General features: G+C 55.0%; 1 protein-coding gene across 2 annotated transcripts; it reads left to right on the top strand.

Annotated features, from left to right (window-relative positions):
* Positions 1–97: 97 nt before the first annotated feature.
* KLF15 (KLF transcription factor 15) lies at positions 98–16,681 on the top strand. 2 transcript variants are annotated; one of them, XM_070420728.1, is made up of 3 exons: positions 98–276; positions 4,675–5,775; positions 15,440–16,681. In XM_070420728.1, the coding sequence occupies exons 2-3, from the start codon at positions 4,700–4,702 to the stop codon at positions 15,606–15,608; spliced, it is 1,245 nt and encodes a 414-aa protein (XP_070276829.1). In that variant the 5' UTR covers positions 98–276; positions 4,675–4,699; the 3' UTR covers positions 15,609–16,681. The 2 variants fall into 2 exon arrangements, with proteins under 2 accessions (XP_070276829.1, XP_070276831.1); XM_070420730.1 differs by lacking the exon at positions 98–276 and adding an exon at positions 1,556–2,849.
* The last annotated feature ends 3,432 nt before the right edge of the window (positions 16,682–20,113 follow it).

The raw sequence follows: 20,113 nt of genomic DNA, 5'->3' as shown, positions 1-20,113 counted from the left end.
GCGCGTGACGCGCGGCGCCGGCCAATGGGGCGCGCGCCCGAGGCCGAGCCTCCTGCGAGCCTTCGCTGCGCCCGCGGCGTCACGTGAGCCGCGGGGAGTGAGCGCCCAGCGAGCGGCGGCGGCCGCAGGGACTCGCGGGCCGGCGGGCGAGTGAGCGAGAGCGGCTCGGCCCGCGGCCGCCGTGGGATCAGGAGGCAGCCCGCTGCCCTCAGCCCAGCCCGCTGGGCCTCAGGACCGCCGGGGCCTGGCCGCCGGCCGGGCGCGAGCCAAATTCAGGTGGGAGAGGCGCGGCGAGGCCGGACGGCCGCGGGAACGCGGCCCGGGGCGCTCCGGGGGCTGGCGGGGACGCGGGGGCTGGGGTGGCCCTGGACCCCTTCGGGGCGAGTGGCCCGGCGCCCGCGCCTTTGTCCCAGGCTCCGCGAGAGCGTCCGAGGAAATGTCCGGGGAGCGGGCAGCTCCTCCGCGCGGGCCGTGCGGGTCGGACCAGCCGGTGGGAGAGGGAACCCTGTTGCCGCGGGCACTTTCCCGGCGCCGGTCCGCACCGCCGCCTCGGCGCCGGGCCGCTCGCCCCTGCTCGCGCCGGGCCGGCCTGCCCTTCCATATGGCGGGCACCCGGCGGGGCCTGGCGAGCGGACCCGGGAGGCGGACGTACCGGCCCGCCCGGCCGGGAGGCGGGGGACGGAGGGCCTGGGTGGAGGGGTTACTGTCGGTCAGCGGCCGCGGCCTGCTCGGGAGGGGGTGCGGGCGGGAGGGGGTGCGGGGCGGCGCTCGGCGAGCCGCACTCCGGACCTCCACCGAGGGGCCGGCGGGCGCCCAGCGCTTCCTTTCCCACGCACGTTCACACACACACACGCGCGCGCGCGGGCACGTCGCGGACACACTCCCGCGTGCCACACCGGCCGCCGCTCCGCGCCCGCACACGCACGGTCACACGACACGCACCGCTCACACGGTTCTCACTCCCACTCCCCCAGCCTCCCGGCCTGTGGGACTGAACGTTAGCCGGCGATGGTGGCCGCGGACCGGCGGGGGCGGGGGCGGGGGCGGGGGCGGGGGGCAGAGAGGAGGCCCTCCCCGCCCTCCCTGGCCGTCCGGTTCCCTCTTTGCTCCCCACTGTGGTGTTCCCTATGGAACCCCTCCTGACCCGTGCCGCGCCCTCCCCCTGCCCCCCACTCCCGGGCAAAGAGGGGCTTTCTCGCCCAATCCCAGCAATGGGGGGATGACAACATGACCGACTGTCCGGACCCCTCAGATCATGACCCACCTCTAAGGACGGGTGGCTGGTGGGGCTCTCCGGCCCCCCTACAGGTGCGAGGACGCCCGGGCGGGCTGGTGGACTTGTGGGCCTTCGGGCTGAGCGGGTAGCCCGGACTCTTATTTTGAAGGGCGGCCTCGTCCGCCACCCCCTTGATTTGCACGCTGACCCAATGGCAAGCCCTTGGCCGGCGCTGGGCTTGTTATCAATTACATGTTGTTCCTGCTGCCGCTGTGTCCCCGGGAGGATAAACAGCAGGCCTGGCGCGCCGAAGGGGGTAGGGGGGGCAGGGGGGTGAGGGGCGGAGTCCGGTGGACTGCTGGGGCCGGTGCCCGGAACAGTGTGTCCCCTCCCCGCGCGAAGCCTGTGCCCCTGGCCGTGCCACGTGCTGCTGTGTTTTAGGGGCCTGAGCCGGCGCAGCCTGGCATGCCCTTTTGCAGATGCCCTCTCCTGGGCAGTTCCGGAGCCCCTTCCAGGCTCCGAGTGCCTCGGAGGCCAACCCAGGCCGCCCGGCCCTGCGTGGCTGCACTGCTTCTTGACCCTGGGATTCTACCACAGGTCTCCTTCCACCCTCCTGGCCCGCCCCCCTTCCTTCCCGGCTCCCTTTCAGCAGCAGCCTTTCAGGTACTCAATCAGCAAAGTTTGCCAGGTCCCCTTTTACACTGGATTACAGAGGTGGACTGAATGAACAGGCAGAGCAGCTTCTATTCTGGTGGGGAGGTCGACAGAAAATAAAGGACACAGACACATAACTAAGATAGTTTCTGGCCTTGGCAACTACTAGGAAGAATATAACGTAGGATGATGTACTAGAAAATGGTTAGGGGAGGCTCCCACCCAAGTGACTTCTTAGCTGAGATTGAAATAAGTTACTCCTATTTGGGGTACTGGGGCAAGAGGGGTTCTCGGAGAGGGGGCAGCCAGAATAGTGGCCCGAGGTCCATGAAGTTGGTGGGCTTGGTGCACAGCTAGTGTGGAGCAGGTGGAGGTGAGATATGGGCGAGTGCTGGGAGAGGCTGGGTCATGTTTCCTTGGGAAACTATTGGAGGTTTCCTCCCACCCTATCCTATTGTACTTACTTATTTCTCTCTTTTTATATAATTTTTATCTGTGACTATCTCAGTTTATATCTAGAAAAGGAAGGCCTCCTTTAATAAGAATCACAGTACCATCATCACACTTAAAAATATCAAGAGTAATTCCTTGATATTATGGAATATTCAGTTGGTGGTTACAATTTAGGGGAGAGCTTAAGTGGGCAGGAACATGGTCTGATCTGCTTCCCACCAGTCCTGGCCTCTTCCCGGGTTCCAGGAAGGCTGGAGTCCCCCATATTCCTTAACATCACAGCAGAGGGACAGAAAGACCATAAGTTCCCCCATTTGGAGGCTAATCTTAATGGCTGGTACTGACCATCCCCTGTGTTCATGCCAGCCCTATAGTAAGTGCTCAGCATATGGTAGATAGCTCATTGGACTCTTAAAGCAAGAGAAGTAGGCACTGTTGGCAGCATCCCCACCCAGTAGACCAAGACAGGCACAGAGACGTTCTGCCACCTGCCCAAGATCATCTGCCCAGCTGACATATTGCACAGGTAGGATCATAGCCCCCTGTTCAGAGGGTGGGGGGTGACGGGTTAGGGAGGTATAGGGCCAAGTGTGAGTTCTGCCCAGCCTCGTTGCCCTTTACATTATCTGGCATTTCTGTTCCTTAAGGCACCTGATTTGGTGAATAGTGTGTATTTTAAAATACCCAATTTTAAGTCCTTAGCTGAGTATTTCGACCAAAAACCAAATGTCCTGGTGAAACTTCCCAGAAGTACAGACTTGCCAAGGGCCTCCACCTTGCCTTGTTTCCTGGAGCTCTGAAGCTTCCCAGATCAGTTTGGAACCAAGGTCAAAGGTCCTGAGGTCATTGGGAGCATGAAATATGGGGAAACTGAGATTTGGGGAGAGCCAGGACTTGCCCAAGGTCACAGTTGGTGATGACCAGCCTTGGGAGTTCTCTGCCCAGTGCTGGGTGACAGGCCCAGTTGTGGTCCTGGAGACAGAGCGTGGGGGTGGGTGCAGAGGTGATGTCAGGCAGCAGAGAATCTCTGGCTTTAGGTGCAGAATATTCCCAACCTCAATAAACAGCCACTCATGATCACTGTGGGGACAAAGGTCCACAGAGGTGGCCCCATCACAGCCTGACACTGTTGACTTTCTTTGGACACCAGACCTAGCATGGCCTTCAGAGGACACAGCTTTCCCCTCTCCTCTCTGTTGACATTCTCTGAGCTCCTCCTGGGCACCAGCTGCCACACTGGGAACTGGGGACACAGCGGACACCCTACAGCCCAGCCTGCTGTCATGGAGAGCATGGTCTAGTTGGGAGACAGGAGTTGGCTGGGTCTTCCCGAGGTTGTGAGTGCTCCATGGGTGCAGGCCAAGGGGGTCTTCTCTACAGGCCTACTAGGCGGTTGTGAAGTCACATGAGGTAAGATCTGGGTCCACCTCTGCTCCTGTGAGTTCTCCCAGTGGGCAGGGCCTTGTCCTCCCAGGGACAGAACCTCAGTAAAATGTCTGTTTTTTTCAGGCCTGTCCCTCCTCTCTTCTTTCACAAAGGAGGCAGCCAAGCTTAGAGGGGTTTGAGAGCTCTGGAGGGTGGTGAGCTGCCCGCTTCAGATGGGGAAACAGGGCCTGTGAGGGCAGGCACAATGGGTCTTTAATTTTTTGCCACAAACCAGACTTGCCTAATTAAAATATAGACTGTCCAGTTAAATTTTAATGTCAGATATAGTAATTTTTTAATATAAGCAAGTCCCATCTAATATTTGGGACATACTTACATTACAAATTAAAAGTTATTCATTTTTTAAACTCTGAAATTCAAATTTAACTGGGCAGCCTGTATTTTTATTTGCTCAATCTGGCAACCCTACCCAAGCCTCAACAACACAAGGGTCAAAGGGCAAATGGCCATTCTTCTTCCCCACTCTAGTGAGTCAACAGGAATGAAGCTGAGGTCAGATGTCCTCAGAAATGCAGCAACTCTGAATAACTGGACAGGGTTCCTGACCTTGGCTGTTCCAAGGTGCAGAGAGCCTCCTCACATACCTTTCTTGCTCACACGCAGTCACAATCATTCACAGACATAGGTGTGTCCCTTTCCAGAATTATTTTGGAAAATCTCTTTGAAAGCAAAAGTGCCCCAGGTTGTGCAATGGGTTTGGGAGAGCACTCTTGCAAACAGGTGGTGCAATTTCAGAAAACACTCTTGCAGAGAGTTATCCTGGGGTATGGATGGAGGCAGGATCCAGGCATTTGGCAATGGGAGACTGTGGGCAGGTGGGGGGGCGGGGAGTAGGGGGGCACAGGCCCATGAGATGGCAGGTAAGTGTGCTGTCCTGATCGGCCCTCTGTTGTTCCTCTCCACAGCCAGCAGTGGCACGGCCAGGCCAGCATGGTGGACCACTTGCTTCCAGTGGACGAGAATTTCTCGTCGCCGAAGTGCCGGGTTGGTTATCTGGGAGACAGGCTGGTAAGCCGGCAGGCATACCACATGCTGCCCTCGCCCCTCTCGGAAGACGACAGTGACGCCTCCAGCCTCTGCTCCTGTGCCAGCCCTGACTCGCAAGCCCTCTGCTCCTGCTACACCAGTGGCCCAGGCGCTGAGGGCCAGGACAACATCTTGGACTTCCTGCTCTCCCAGGCTACGCTGGGCAGTGGTGGCAGCGGCAGCATCGGGGCCAGCAGTGGTCCAGTGACCTGGGAGGCCTGGCGGAGGGCACCGGCACCTGTGAAGGGGGAGCATTTCTGCTTCCCGGAGTTTCCTGTCGGTGACCCCGATGATGTTCCAAGGCCCTTCCAGCCCACTCTGGAGGAGATTGAAGAGTTTCTGGAGGAGAACATGGAGCTGGGGCTCAAGGAGGCCCCAGAGAGCAACAGCAAGGACGTGGAGGCCTGTAGTCAGCTCTCAGCTGGGCCACACAGGAGCCACCTCCATCCTGGGTCTGGTGGGAGAGAGCGCTGTGCTCCCCAGCCAGGTGGTGCCAATGCGGGTGACACTCAGGGCCCAGGTGGGGGGCCTGCACCCGATGGCCCCATCCCCTTGCTGCTGCAGATTCAACCTGTGCAGGTGAAGCAGGAATCAGGCACAGAGCCCTCCTCCCCTGGGCAGGCCCCGGAGAGTGTCAAGGTAGCCCAGCTCCTGGTCAACATCCAGGGGCAGACCTTTGCACTCCTGCCCCAGGTGGTGCCCTCCTCGAACTTGAACGTGCCCTCCAAGTTCGTGCGCATTGCCCCTGTGCCCATTGCTGCCAAGCCCATTGGGTCAGGACCCCTGGGGCCTGGCCCCACCGGCCTCCTCATGGGCCAGAAGTTCCCCAAGAACCCGGCGGCAGAACTCATCAAAATGCACAAATGTACTTTCCCCGGATGCAGCAAGATGTACACCAAAAGCAGCCACCTCAAAGCCCACCTACGACGGCACACAGGCGAGAAGCCCTTTGCCTGCACCTGGCCGGGCTGTGGCTGGAGGTCAGTATGAGGGGTGACAGGCTGGGTGGTGAGTGCTGCCCCTTTTCTCTGTTCTTCTGGGTGTGCCGCCAAGGCTGATTTCTTCTACATTAGTTAAGACTGATTAGGAAGGGGAGAGGGGTGGACAGGGGGCAGTGCCAGAGCTAGCAGCAGCTACTAAGAGGTTTGCTTGTCTCTCCTGGTCACTAAAACCAGAAAACAACCAGTCTCCTGGTAAGGCTTGCTGGGGCTTGTGCTGAGAGTGAGGGGGCTGAGCCAGGACAGAAGGGCTCTCAGCATAATAGGGACAGTGGAGAATGATGGGGCCTGGGCTGTGTGCCAGATGGGGCTTTGACCATGTGTGCACTGTTCCCTCTGCCTTGCAGCACCCCAAAGGGTAAGTACCACCCTTACTCCCATCTTACTGCTTACTGCAAACTGAGGCTCAGACTGGCTAAATAACTTGCCCAAGGTCACACAGCCTTGTAAATGGGATTTGAACCCAAGTGGTCATATCAGAGCAGTCACATCCTGAGAATGCTGTTTCCCAACCAAAGGGACCAGTTTCCCTTACAGAAGTCCCTGGGCACATGGGTTGGGCCAGGCCCTTGCTCCCATGGGAGACCTAGAGGCGGTAGAGAAGCTGCAAAAGCCAACCACAAGGGAGGACCTAGCTGGGTGTGCTGACCGAAAGGTGGAAGGCTCTACTTTGTGTAGCATGGTGGGGAAACCAACTCTCAAAGGACAGGGCTCTTTTCAGGGTTACCCAGCCCTCAGGCAGCATAGCTGGATGGGACCCCAGTGGATCTCCCTTCCCTGGGCCCCAGGTGCTGGGCTCACCTTCTTTGGGAGAGCATGTCCACCTTTTCCTGAAAAGCAGGCAGCTAGCCAGGAGCTCAGGCGCTTAGGGGTGCCACAGCTGGGCTTTCCTCAGTTTAGGATGCCCACCCTGCTAGAATCTCTGGCCTGCATGGGAGGGTGGCTTGTTCTACTGGCACATTCCTGGGCTTTTCTGATGTGGCTGTTGCTACATGTGTGAGTGTGTGCGAGAGCGATGTGGCATGCCCCATCTGCGTGCAGAACTGGGTCTTGCACGTGGCTGTGTAACTGTGTGCATGTGTGTATGCATCTTGCTTTTTTCATGTGTGCCTCTGCTGCATCACCATGCGTGTACCTAGTCTATGAGTGTGCATCCATCTTGGTGTGGCTCACAGGGAGCAGTTTGCAGCTTTTGTTTTTTGACCAGACTTTTGTCTGAGAACTCCTGAGAGTTGGTCTCAGGGTGGGAGATGCCACTCCTGGAGTCCTAGCTGGCCCAGGACAGGAGCTGTGACTGGAATGTTTGATGTGATGCTGGCAGCCCCTTGCCATGGGAGTGCAGAGGTGACCAGGGAAGGGACTTGTCCCAAAAAGCATCTTGGGTTATGGAGGCCCTTCCTGAGTGCAGGCACCCTCCACCCCAAGGCCCGAAGGTGCCAATCAGCAGACCCGCAGGGCTTCTTTCTGTGAGAGCCTGTGCTCCAGCCCCACCAGCACTGAGAATGCTGTTTCCCAACCAAAGGGACCAGTTTCCCTTACAGAAGTCCCTGGGCACATGGGTTGGGCCAGGCCCTTGCTCCCATGGGAGACCTAGAGGCGGTAGAGAAGCTGCAAAAGCCAACCACAAGGGAGGACCTAGCTGGGTGTGCTGACCGAAAGGTGGAAGGCTCTACTTTGTGTAGCATGGTGGGGAAACCAACTCTCAAAGGACAGGGCTCTTTTCAGGGTTACCCAGCCCTCAGGCAGCATAGCTGGATGGGACCCCAGTGGATCTCCCTTCCCTGTGTTGACCATGTGTGCACTGTTCCCTCTGCCTTGCAGCACCCCAAAGGGTAAGTACCACCCTTACTCCCATCTTACTGCTTACTGCAAACTGAGGCTCAGACTGGCTAAATAACTTGCCCAAGGTCACACAGCCTTGTAAATGGGATTTGAACCCAAGTGGTCATATCAGAGCAGTCACATCCTGAGAATGCTGTTTCCCAACCAAAGGGACCAGTTTCCCTTACAGAAGTCCCTGGGCACATGGGTTGGGCCAGGCCCTTGCTCCCATGGGAGACCTAGAGGCGGTAGAGAAGCTGCAAAAGCCAACCACAAGGGAGGACCTAGCTGGGTGTGCTGACCGAAAGGTGGAAGGCTCTACTTTGTGTAGCATGGTGGGGAAACCAACTCTCAAAGGACAGGGCTCTTTTCAGGGTTACCCAGCCCTGAACATTCCAGTCACAGCTCCTGTGCTCTAGAGGCGGTAGAGAAGCTGCAAAAGCCAACCACAAGGGAGGACCTAGCTGGGTGTGCTGACCGAAAGGTGGAAGGCTCTACTTTGTGTAGCATGGTGGCATGTGTGTAATGTTGGGTGGTTAGAGCTTGGGTCAGGGAGGAGACCATAGACGTAGGGCTTTAAAGGCAGGTATTCCACTGCAGAGGGAAAGGTGTTGAGATGCCTGGTGGCATGGTTTAAAGCCTCCAAGGGCTACCTGGCACACAAGGGCTCCATCTGGCACACAGCCCAGGCCCCATCATTCTCCACTGTCCCTATTATGCTGAGAGCCCTTCTGTCCTGGCTCAGCCCCCTCACTCTCAGCACAAGCCCCAGCAAGCCTTACCAGGAGACTGGTTGTTTTCTGGTTTTAGTGACCAGGAGAGACAAGCAAACCTCTTAGTAGCTGCTGCTAGCTCTGGCACTGCCCCCTGTCCACCCCTCTCCCCTTCCTAATCAGTCTTAACTAATGTAGAAGAAATCAGCCTTAACTAATGTAGAAGAAATGGCATGGTCAACAGCCACATCACACAGACAGTTGGGTGTCAGTGCTGGTGCTGCATGCCTTTGAGCCTCGTGCCGCACTCTGCCAGGTAGGCCCTGGGGTAACAGGCGCACTTGCAGAGCAGCTTGTGAGGCCTGATGTGGTGGCATGTGTGTAATGTTGGGTGGTTAGAGCTTGGGTCAGGGAGGAGACCATAGACGTAGGGCTTTAAAGGCAGGTATTCCACTGCAGAGGGAAAGGTGTTGAGATGCCTGGTGGCATGGTTTAAAGCCTCCAACTCGCTGTGTGCCCTCGCAGTGGTCCCCCTTCCCAAGCCTGCTTACTGCCTCTCCTTACCAGAGCCAGGGGTGCTCAGCAGCGCCCCTTCTCATCGGTGGTATTGTCATTCTTAATCCAAGATCAGAGTCTGAGAAGAGAAGATTCTTTGCTTGGCCTTCATGTGGGCGTTACCCCATCTCAGAGACACCCCCAGACTTATAGAGACTCCTCTTGGATGCATTCTCCTCTTGGTGGGGTGCAGGGCTGGAGAGAGGTTGGGCATTTGGCTTGGCAGAGCATCAGTCTGACTTTTATGAGGGGTTCATCTTTCTGGGCGCCGTCCTCTGTTGAATGCTGGCAAGTGGCCCTGCCATTTGGGATAGGACTGGGTGGGGCCATAGAGAGGAAAGGTATGGTCCTTGGTCAAGGCTGCCCAATTGGTCCACTCCCACAGGAGGAGAGGACCTGTCTTCTAGGCTGTCTCAGAAAGCAGACAGGAACCACAGCCTAAAGTGCATCTTAGGGAGGCAGATCTCAGCCCCCGACACAGTGGCGTTATGAGGTAGTGAGTTCCCTATGGCAGGAGGTATACAAACAAGAGTGGGATTTATGGAGGGAATTCAGCTCTGCCACTGTTGAAGCCTTGGCATTGTTCCTCTTGCTTAGGATTCACTTGACAGGGAAAGGCATGGTGGGTACGTGGCATGATGAGGTCCCTATGGAGTCGACCCCGGAGCCATCCCTGCCTCCAGCCACTCCTAGGGCTTCAAAGGGCATCCCTAGCTTCTCCCAAGCTCTTCTAGAGCGGGGTCTGGTCTTGGTGGGGGTCACACATGGCAGAGGCCCTGGGAGCCTGGCACGCTGCCTCTCAGGAGGGCTGTTTCTCTGAGAATTTGAGAGTCCAGTTGGCCTTCAGGAATCCTGACACCCTGGGGATGTATACAAGACATGCATGTCCCTTAAATGTGGCCATAGCTTTCATCTGAGGGTCAGAAGTGAAGGGAGCCCTTGTAGCAATTGGACAGGAGGACAGACCCAGCTTTGTGGCAGCTTGGTCTGGACAGGGCAGAAGTAATGGTGATGATGATGAGGTATCATGTTTATTGAGCAGTTACACTCTGCTAGGCACTATTCTAAGGTTCTCAGAGCTGGAATCCCCTCCATGAGTTATACTTGCTTGCATCCCTCCTGCCACGGGGGACTCATTACCTCATGAGGCTATTCTGGCCTTTATGTGTACTTTGGTTCACTTAAGCACCATCCAAACTTCTCGTTCTGGCCCATAGGCCCACATAATCTGTTTGCCGACCTCACCTTTGTAGGCCACGCTCCCACTTGGACCTCAGCCCTCTCCGTGCCCTCTGTTTCCAACGCTTCTTCCCCAGTGGCAACTGTAGATGGTCTTACAATGGTCTCCGCTTTGTTTTGTACAGGTCACAGGCAGTAACTCACTGAGTCCTTACAATAGCCTTGGAACATATAGACATCAATATGCATTTTACAGAGGGGGAAATGGAGGCCCAGAAAGCCTGCAGGGACAGAGCTAATGAGTATGGCTCTGGGTGCACCCCCAGGCAGTGCCTCAGCCCCACCCTGACCTGCAAGCGGTATGGCAGGCATGCCTCTCCCACCTGGAGACACCTGCAGTCATGGGCTGGCTTTCCCCTCATCTTTCTCTGTGCACCTGGGATTATAATGGCCCACAAGGCCATCAGCTTTTTCAGGTGGTACATCATGGATGAGGGAAAAGAGGTAGCAACAGCAGCAATGATAACAGCAGTGCCTGATGTGTGCTAAGCACTGCTCTGAGTGCACCAAATGCAGTAACTCATGTAATGTCCCAACAAGTCCATGAGGTATGCCTCAGTGTGTTGTCCCATTTTACAGAGAAGGAAATGAGGCACAGAGCATTTAAGTAAGTTCCCCATGGTCCCACAACTAGTAAGTGGCAAAGCCAGGAGTTCACCCTGGGCTGTCTGCCCTCAACCCCCTACCCCCAGACTGAGGACCTCTCTCCAGCCCCCTCTGCAAGCCTCTAGTCCGGTGTGGCCTGCTAGAGTGTTGAGAGGACCTTCACCTGCAGCTGGTCTTTGGAGTGGCACCCCTACACTCTTGCTTGCCTGCCCACATGGGGAGCTCCCCACTCCCAAGGCTGCCTCTCTTCTTCTTGCTGGGCCTGGTGAGCAGATTCCTCTTCCTCCTCCCAGGCCCGTTCTGGCCCTGGCACTGTGTCCTGTGCCCCACCCTGTGCACCTTTGTGTGATGAACAGTATCCCTTCCTGCACTCCTCTCCCCCATTGTCACGTGCCCAGGTTACCAACCCCCGCTTCCTTCTGCTTTTGGTTCTGAACCCAGTGTTCCCTGTCCCTTCCCCTCTTGTGACATGGTTCTGGCACCTTTGACAGGGTTGAAATCAGACTTTCCCTATTCCAAGCTAACCATCTGGGAAGTGGCTGCTTGCCTGCCTTCCTAGAAGTTTCCTTGCTTCACTCTCAGACACAAGCCTTCTTTGTTCCCTGCAGCGGAACGTCCTGTTCCAGAATGGCCAAGCAGTTCTGTCCAGAAAGAATCCCTTCCTGCTGCAGCTAATATGAATATTAATAACTTTCACCATCCCTGTGGCAGGTACTGTTGTCATCCCCAGAAGACACAGAGGCCCAGAAAAGGGGATTTGCAGGCCTGAGGCCACAGAGCCAAGAGGTGGCAGGGACAGGATTCAAGCCCAGTGGTCTGGCTCTTTTGGCCTGTGTCGCTGCTTCCCCTACTCGATGAGGCATTCTCCAGCCCCATCCCTGCAGGCAGCTCGGCCTCCAAGTGTGGCTGGGCAGGTTGTGCACTGCACAACTCTGGGGGGTGCCATTCCCATTGGGATCTTTGAGACTTGACTATAATCATGGCTTTCTGGCTGATGGAAGGGGTGCCTTTGCACAAAGGTGTTGCATGTGCCAGTGGTGGTGCTGACATTATAAGCTGCTCAGGAAAGTCACCTGGACCTCTGTGCTTCCCTGTCCTGCACCCCGGTAACACAATTCACAGTAACCACCCACACACTCAAGGACCGTACCAGAGGCCAGGCCCTGTGCTAAGCTCCTTGCTGATAAGAGTTCACAATTGTTGGGTGATTGCACTGCTGTCAAGCACTGCCACTTGTCGCCTTTTATAGTCCTCCGAGGCAGATCTATCACATACCTGACTTCAGGTGGGGAAACAGCCTCAGAGAGCTTGCCAACTTGCCCGGGTTGCTGGTCAGTATGTGCCTACAAAGGCTGCCTCTCAGCCACCTGTCCCCTCCCTCTGTGTGGTCCCCAGGTCTCTCCATTGCTGCTCTTTGGGACAATGTGAGTAGGGTGTGAGGCAGGGATCTTCTGGGGGTTCAGTTCCCAGGGACAGTACCTCTCAAATATCAGGACCCTATGGCAGTAGGGAGGGGGCTTGCAGATGGGAACAGCTTCTTCTCAGACCTGGCTTTCCCTTGGTGCCCCCATGATGGCATGGACCCTGTGGTCTTGTGTCACTGCCTTTGGCCTCTGAGAAAAGTTCTGGAAGGTGGACAAGAATCCCAAGATTTTCATTAGATAAATGAAAAAACTGAGGCCCAGGATGGTTCTTAAGTTTGCTCAGGACCACATAGGGCTCCCAGTCAGGTGGGGACCTGAGCAGATCCTGCTGTTCCACTGCTGTAGGACCCTCCGCAAGCCTCTTGTTCTCTTTGAGCTCTTACAGTGTGACACTGTCAGTCCCATGGGGCTGATCCTGGCTCCCTGGAAGGTGCAGGCACTCCCAGTGCCTGGTGTCTGGGAAGGCTCTAGCACTGTCGATGGCATTTCCTATAGCTTTCTGCTGCCCCCTGCCCTGGGCATGCCCACCTGCTCAGAAGCTGTATGTCCAACTCCAGCTGGGGACACGTGGCCCTGGCCCAGGAGCTCAGGTCAGGCTCTGACTGCCAGAGCCCGTTGATGCTGCTTCCTCCCTGGCACAGGGCTCCAGTGGCACATACCTTCTAGCCAGGCTCTGTGGGTGAGCCAGGTCCTCTGTGGCCACCAGGGTGGCAGGATACAGCAGGGAGCTGTTTCAAGACCTTAGCTTGGGCCTCGGCTCCTCTGTCTTACCTGTGACCCTGGATCAGGCCCTCATCACTCTGAGCCTCAGTTTCCTCATCTGGAAAATGGGCCAGTTGATCTTCCTTAATTCTGAAAACATGCTGAGAGTATTTCTCTGTATTCACCACAATTGGTGCTCTGGGATGGGGGTGGAAGAAACCTGGTTGTGCTCTAGGGGCAGGGCACCAGGGACAGCCAAACCAAGCTGAGGTGCTTATCTTCCCTGCCTCTGGGCCCAGCTTCCCATCTGTGCTCAGGCCCTCCTGTTGCCCACCTGAGCATTCCCCAAGACTTGTCCTGCTGGGTCCTCCTGCTCCTTGGCAGGCTGTAGGATCAAGGCCTCCACCCACAGGTCACGCCAGAGTGGGCCATCACCCCCTACCCATTGGCTGGGTTGGGGACAGCTTTCCAGGGTCACCACCTAATCTGCCTCTTGCTCTGTGGCCCCAGATCCAGGAACGGGGCTCCTGAGTGTGTGCATCTGTGCATGTATGTGTTCACGTAGGTATACATTGCATTGTGTGTGCGCATGTGCATACATGTGTGCACAGGTGTGGAGTGGGTGACATGTATATATGTATGAGTGTGCTCACATGTGTGCAGTGTACCCATGCCCACGACATGCACATATGTGTGGCATGTGTGTATAGACATGGGTGTGCATGCGTGCACATGTGTATGTATGTGAGTGTGTGGATTCGTGCGTGCATGTGGGTGCATGGATGCACTAGGACTTGAGAGGACTGTCCCTATGACAACCCCATCCTCCTGTGGGTGCCTGCTCTGGGTGCCTGCTGTGTCCACACTTTCATGTAAATGCACTGACTGGGCACCTACCATGCACCAGGTAGACGTGTCTTTCCTCATGGAGCTGATGGTCTAGTGCCGTGGTCGGCAAACCACGGCTCGCGAGCCACATGCGGCTCTTTGGCCCCTTGAGTATGGCTCTTCCACAAAATACCACGTGCGGGCGTGCACGTACAGTGCAATTGAAACTTCGTGGCCCATGCGCAGAAGTCGGTATTTTGTGGAAGAGCCGGTATTTTGTGGAAGAGCCACACTCAAGGGGCCAAAGAGCCACATGTGGCTCGCGAGCCGTGGTTTGCTGAGCTGCAGTTTGCCGACCACTGGTCTAGTGGCACAGACTGACACTCATCAAAAAGTAAGAAATGGATTTAAAATTGCAACAACTGTGGCAGGGGCCAGGAAAGAGAGGTGCATTGTGTTGTGGGAACCTAGAATGTTGTAGTTGTGGAGGGCTTTCCTGAGGAAGTAACATTTGAACTGGGCTCTAAGGGATGGGTGGGTGGGAGCGAGGAGAAGGGAAGGACGAGCATTCTGGATAAAGGGAACAGTATTGCAAATGTCCTATGTCAAGAGGGAACAAGGACAGGTCAGTATAGGTGGAACACAGAGGAGGAGAGTATGTGTGTGGGGAGTGGGGATTTGAGGGGTGGGGAGAGCCTCAAATCCCTGAAGTCAGTGACAGCTGTCTGAGCCGTGTGGTCCAGTCAGTTCTTACCTCTCCCACTAGTGGCCTCTGGGCTATGGGAATACTTGCTCCTGGACAGACTGGGGCCAAGAGAGGGAGGTGGCAGGGGAGCCATTTAAACTCTCAGAAGTACCTTGTAGAGGTACAGTTTTGTTTGGGGACATCTTAGGGGTCCAGCTTTCAGGAAAACTGGGTCCAGGAATTGGGTGGGGCTCTTTTTCTTTTTTTTTAATCCTCACCTAAGGCTATTTTTTCTATCAATATCTAGAGACAGTGTTGGAGGGGAGAGAGAAACATCAGTGTGAGAGAGACAATTGATTGGCTACCTCCTGCAAGTGTCCCTGCCGGGGCTGGGGCACCTGTAACCGAGGTATATGCCCTTGACGGGGAATCGACCCCATGACCCTTCGGTCTACAGGCCAGCACTCTAACCACTGAGCAACCAGCCAGGGTGGGGTGAGTCTCTTTAATGGAGGCAAGGGAAAGGAGTCAAGACCTCCCTGCTCAGCTGGGGAAAGACACTTCTCCTCAGCCTCACTTTCTCCTCTAGGTGTGCTCCCAATGTAGACCTTCATGGAAGCCCCAAGTTCTGGTCTGAGGGGAGAGCATGAAGCACAGCCTCAGTCAGGGCGAGCTGATCCCACTGCACGCTGGAGGGGGCGATGTTTGGGGTGGGGCGGGAGGGGGGAGGTAGGTGGAGAGTAAGTCAGATCTCTGGTAGGCTTGAAAGCCGTCCCAACACCTACCAGCCCCTCTCAGGCCCAGATGCGGCAGAATGGCCTGCTGTGCTGGTAGAGCCTTTGATTCCAATTCTTGCTATCCTGGGGGCCACAGGGACATGGGGAGGGGGCTTGGGACAGTGGATTTTCACCATAAATTTAGAAGCACTTAGGTAGCTGAAGTATCCTGAGCTGCCCAGCTGGTGGAGTCCTGGGGATCCACTGCTGGCCTGGATGTATGTGTTTGGGGGGATGGGGGGGTGGGTTGGGGCAGGGTGGGCCAGCCTGGACTCGCTGATTGCTCTGTCCCTGTAGGTTCTCCCGTTCGGATGAACTGTCAAGGCACCGGCGTTCGCACTCAGGCGTGAAGCCCTACCAGTGCCCTGTGTGTGAGAAGAAGTTCGCGCGGAGTGACCACCTGTCCAAGCACATCAAGGTGCATCGCTTCCCCCGGAGCAGTCGCTCCGTTCGTGCTGCCAACTGACCTCCCACCTCCACCCACCCACACAACCATTACCGCTACCACCTGCTCACCCCATCCCACCAGCCCCATCAGATCGTCCAGATCGCCCATATATTTTGTAGCAATAATTTATTTGCCTCCTTCAGAGAGATGTGACAATGTTGCCAACCCAGCAGCCTGGGTTGATATGGGAAGAGGGGGGCTGGCCTGGGAGGCAGGAACCCAGAGCCCCCCCACCTGCTGCCTTTCCTGGGGAGACCCAGCCCCTGACCCAGGAGGCCGGCCTTTGTGCCTTTGCACCTTCGTGCCTTCCTGCGCCGCTGTCACAGGCCTCTGCTGCAGTGTCTGGGGGCCTGGCCCTTCTCCCACTGGGCTCCCTGCTTGGGCCAGGGCCAGCACTTTATTGCCCGAGAAGATGAAATGTGCAGTTTTGAAATGTCAGTTCCCACAGGGAGCCTCACTGGGGAAAAGGAAGTAGGCCAAAAGTCCTGGGCTGCACTGTGGTGTGCAGGTGGTTTTGTCCAAATTCTTTGCTCACCCTGAATACCAGAAGGTGTGGGCAGGGCTGTTAGGGGTGCAGGACCTGGCCTCCTGGTGGCTGCAGGATTGGGGTGAAAAGTCCCCCCTCTGGGGGCTGACAGTGCATGTGCTTCAGTTAAATGTGCAGGGCAGGCAGACAGATGCAGGCTAGCCCCGGAGCATCTGTACCCAGTGTGGCTCATCCCCTCATCCAGTTTCCCGACACCAGCCTCCAGAGTCACGTTTTGGGCGGAGAGGGGAACAGGCTGTGTAGCAAGTAGAAGAAGCAGATAAAGCCCCCAATCCCTATTTAGAAATGCATTCCTCATTTTGTCTAGAAATTAATATCAAATGAACTAGTTTGTTTTGATAGGTTTATTTCACATCCTATGAATGTATGTAAATAAACTGTACATAGGTACATCTACATAAAATATCTTTTAATAACATCAGCATTTGTGTAAATTTGAAATTTTAAAAATCTATAAAGCTGGTGTATATATGTTACAATTATGTATATTTTCTTTGGTCCTTCATAAAAATATATTTACTTTGCCAATAAAAAGAAAAAAGAACTCAATAACTTAATGATATTCATACACTGTTTTCCTCTGCTCTGCCAGGAAATGGGGTAATCTGGGGGCTGAGTCTCAGAGGACCTTGAGGTTTATACGTGGGAGGATACAAAGGCATCTTTGGGGTTAAGCCCCTGGCCTAGCCATGCAGGGTTCCCACACAGCCCCACCTGAGGGCTGGCTGTTAGGTTTCGCTTATTCCAATATCCCAGAAGGCCAGGAGTGCTCTCTCCTCTTCTCTACACAACCCCAAATCCAACCCTTATCCCAGCATCACTTATGGGAAGCCACTGCAGGCCAGGCCAGGCCCACGGGGGTCACTACTCCTCTGATTTACTGTTGGAGGCCCTTGCTCGGCACTTGACACTTTCTGTGCAGTCCATCGGGTATTTATTGTGCACCCACTGTTTGTTTTGTGCAGATGTAGGGGGCAGATCATGCCCCCTCCTGAACTCCTGGAGGAAATGGCATATTCCCGCCTGCATGTGTGGTGGTAAATGGATTAGGACTTCAGCCACCACCTTCACCCTCCCCATATGCTCAGAACTCTGGGGAGACAAAGCCTCCTAAACTCCCCCAGATGCTTGAGGCTCTCTGAGCACTTGCACAGTTGGGATTTGGACCCATCCACACATCCTGGCAGGCTGGGAACGGGGCGGGACCAGAGGAAGGAGAAGCCATGAGCTAGCCAGGTGGGCAGGGAAGGTGGCCACAGTTCTATTGTGTGAATTAGTAGGTGAGGACCTTCCAGAGGTGATTGTCTACCCAGGAACCTGATACAAGTAAGGCCAGTGTTTCTCAGTGACAACCTCAGAGACTGGCCCTGGTCCTGGGGAAAGGACTTGACCTATGACATCTGTCCTTTGCCCCTGACCAAATATACCTTCTATGGCCAAACATGCTTGGGTAAGTGAGGCATTAGCATAGCCTTTCTTCATCCATAAACAAACAACATAGCCCAGATAAAAGGACACCAGAGGTCAGGACAGTCACTGTGGAGGAGCCTGTGAGCACATGTATCCATGGTGCTGGGCACTGACCCAGGACCCCACTCCGCTCATCTCTGTGGATGTCCCCACAGCTCGCTTACTCTGCGCCTGCAGCCTCCAGCTGACCCTGTGTCCAGGCCAAGGCCAGGGTGGTTGTGTGTGGTGGGGTGGTCTAAGTCATTACCCTCAGTCTGGCTCCAGACTCCTCACCTGGTATGTATGTTTGCACCCTTGGCAGCACAGCTGAGTGAACAGGGCGTGGAGGGAAGGGCACTGCCTCTTGATCCCCACTCCCCCCACTTTGGATTTCTTAAACTCTATAGATTTGAGCTTCTTCCCCCTGCAGAATGGGGATGAAAGTCCTCAGGTGATACATGGTGGGGAAGGGTAAGAGAGCGCGTGTGACTTTGAATAGTGGTGAGGACCCTTTCCAGGCTGTGAGCCTGCCTTCAGGCCAGATGGAGAGCCTGGGGAGTCAGGGTCTCCGGTCTTCTACTGCAGCCAACACCATTGCAGCATGACCCATGAGAGCATTGGGAGTTCTGTTGAGGCACCTAGCTTGTCTCCTACCTCTGGGAGCCTCCCATGCCACCACCTTTGTCACTGGAAGAAGGGTGTTTGTCTTAGCCTATGAGCCAAGAAGCAGATGGAGATGTGAGCCAATGTGCCCACAATTGTTTGTAATAGGGAGGAGTCTGGAAAGTTGCAGAGCTTTAACACCCTGGTACCCCACCTTGCACAATACCCTTCCCAAAGGCACACAGAGGGGGAAGTATCATTTATTGAGCAGTGAAGCAGGCAGAGTATGGGTTAGACTGCTATAACAAAGAAACTCCCCAACACTGTTGCTTACATAGGTAGTTTCTTTTTCTCTATTTAAATATTCTGAAAGTAAGCAGTCCAGGCTGATATGGCAGCTCCATTGTGGGGAGCTCCTCTCTCGTTGCTCTCCATGCCCTAGAGTGTTGGTCCAAGATGGCTCACCAGGGTACTGTGCTAGCCCAGGGAAAGCCATCAAAGGGCCATGTGTTCCCTCCCTCCCTGAAAGGTCAGGGGCTGGGATTTGCACAGTCTTGTCCACTCATGTCCCATTGGCCAAAACAATCACAGGTTCATCCGCTGCAAGAAAAGCTGGAAAATTTAGTCTTAATCTGGAGGTTATGGACACAGCTAAAATTTGGAAGTTCTATTACAAGAGAAAGAAGAGTAGGCGTTGAGTTTTCACTACAAGCACACCCACCATGTCGGTGTTGAGCCTGGTGCCATGCACACATTCTGTTCACCTCTCAGAACCTTGCAAATTGGCCTCTTCCCTGCAGCATGTAAGTCACGGTAGAGTGGGTGGGTTCGCCGCCCCCCCCCCCCCCCCCCCAATGGCTTTGTCCACATTCTCAGAATGGGTGTCACTGGCAGGTATGGAACCAACTGTCAGGCTTGGAACATCAGAGTGTCATGAGGGGAAACCCTGTGGGAATAGAGGAGCTTGACACTTTTGGTTGACAAGCCAAGGCTACAAATGACAGAATCCTCACCCATGGGGACAAAAGTAAACAAAACCATTAAAAAGTCACCATATGTCACAGTAGATTCTTCAGTAGGATCCAGAATCTCTACAAGGGTCAAGGGGATAGAAGCAGAAAGATCTGGGGTCAGGACTTCCAGGGAACTATAACTTTTCTTATGCTCTATTGGTTCTAAGTATCAAAGATCCAGACAGCGGGTGTAGGGAGAAACTGCTGGGAATGGGCATGTTAACTTGTACAGCTGTCAATGTGGTGAGAGTCTTGGAACATCACATAAGGGACCAAACACAGGGACAAGGTCAGTTCTCTTTGTGACAGACACCGAGTCTGAACTGCATTACCTGAAGTTAGGCTAAGGTGACTAATGCCACGGGGCCTGCTAAAAGACTGCAGGTGGAGGCAAAGGGAGCATTCAGAAGACTCAGAAAGTATACACCTCAGCGATCCACTGCAGGACCCAGAAAGGCATCTTTGGAAATTTCCCGTTATCTTCAACAGGTAAAAAATTCCTGGTGGCTCCTGGGAGGCCACAAAGGGGGCCCTGGCTGGAATAGAACAGAAACAAGATGAGGTACAGAGAGAGGTGGAAGGGATGAGGGAATATTGCAAGAGAACAAAAACTGCAACAGCAAAATTAAAATCTGCCTTGGAGACAGCAAAGAAGGGTAGGTAGGGCAGGCTTCTGACTGCTGCCATGGAGTTCAAACTCACGTGGATCCCAGACCCAGCTGGGAAGGAAAGATGAAAGTGGGATAGATAGGTATGGAGGGCAAGAAAAATCAGTAGCTGGATACTGGGGTTCTGGAACAGATTCCAGAACAAATATCATATGTATTAATACTGTAAATAACATATACAACATACTAAAATGTAACATAAAATGTGCTAATATGTAACATATACTAGTGTGTAACATATCT

The sequence above is a fragment of the Myotis yumanensis genome, unplaced genomic scaffold (genome assembly GCF_028538775.1).
Source record: "Myotis yumanensis isolate MYYU_CA2020_CCGP unplaced genomic scaffold, mMyoYum1.0.hap1 SCAF_7, whole genome shotgun sequence".
Taxonomy (NCBI): domain Eukaryota; kingdom Metazoa; phylum Chordata; class Mammalia; order Chiroptera; family Vespertilionidae; genus Myotis; species Myotis yumanensis.
Note: the sequence above shows the minus strand (reverse complement) of the source record. Positions and strands in the feature narration are given on the sequence as shown.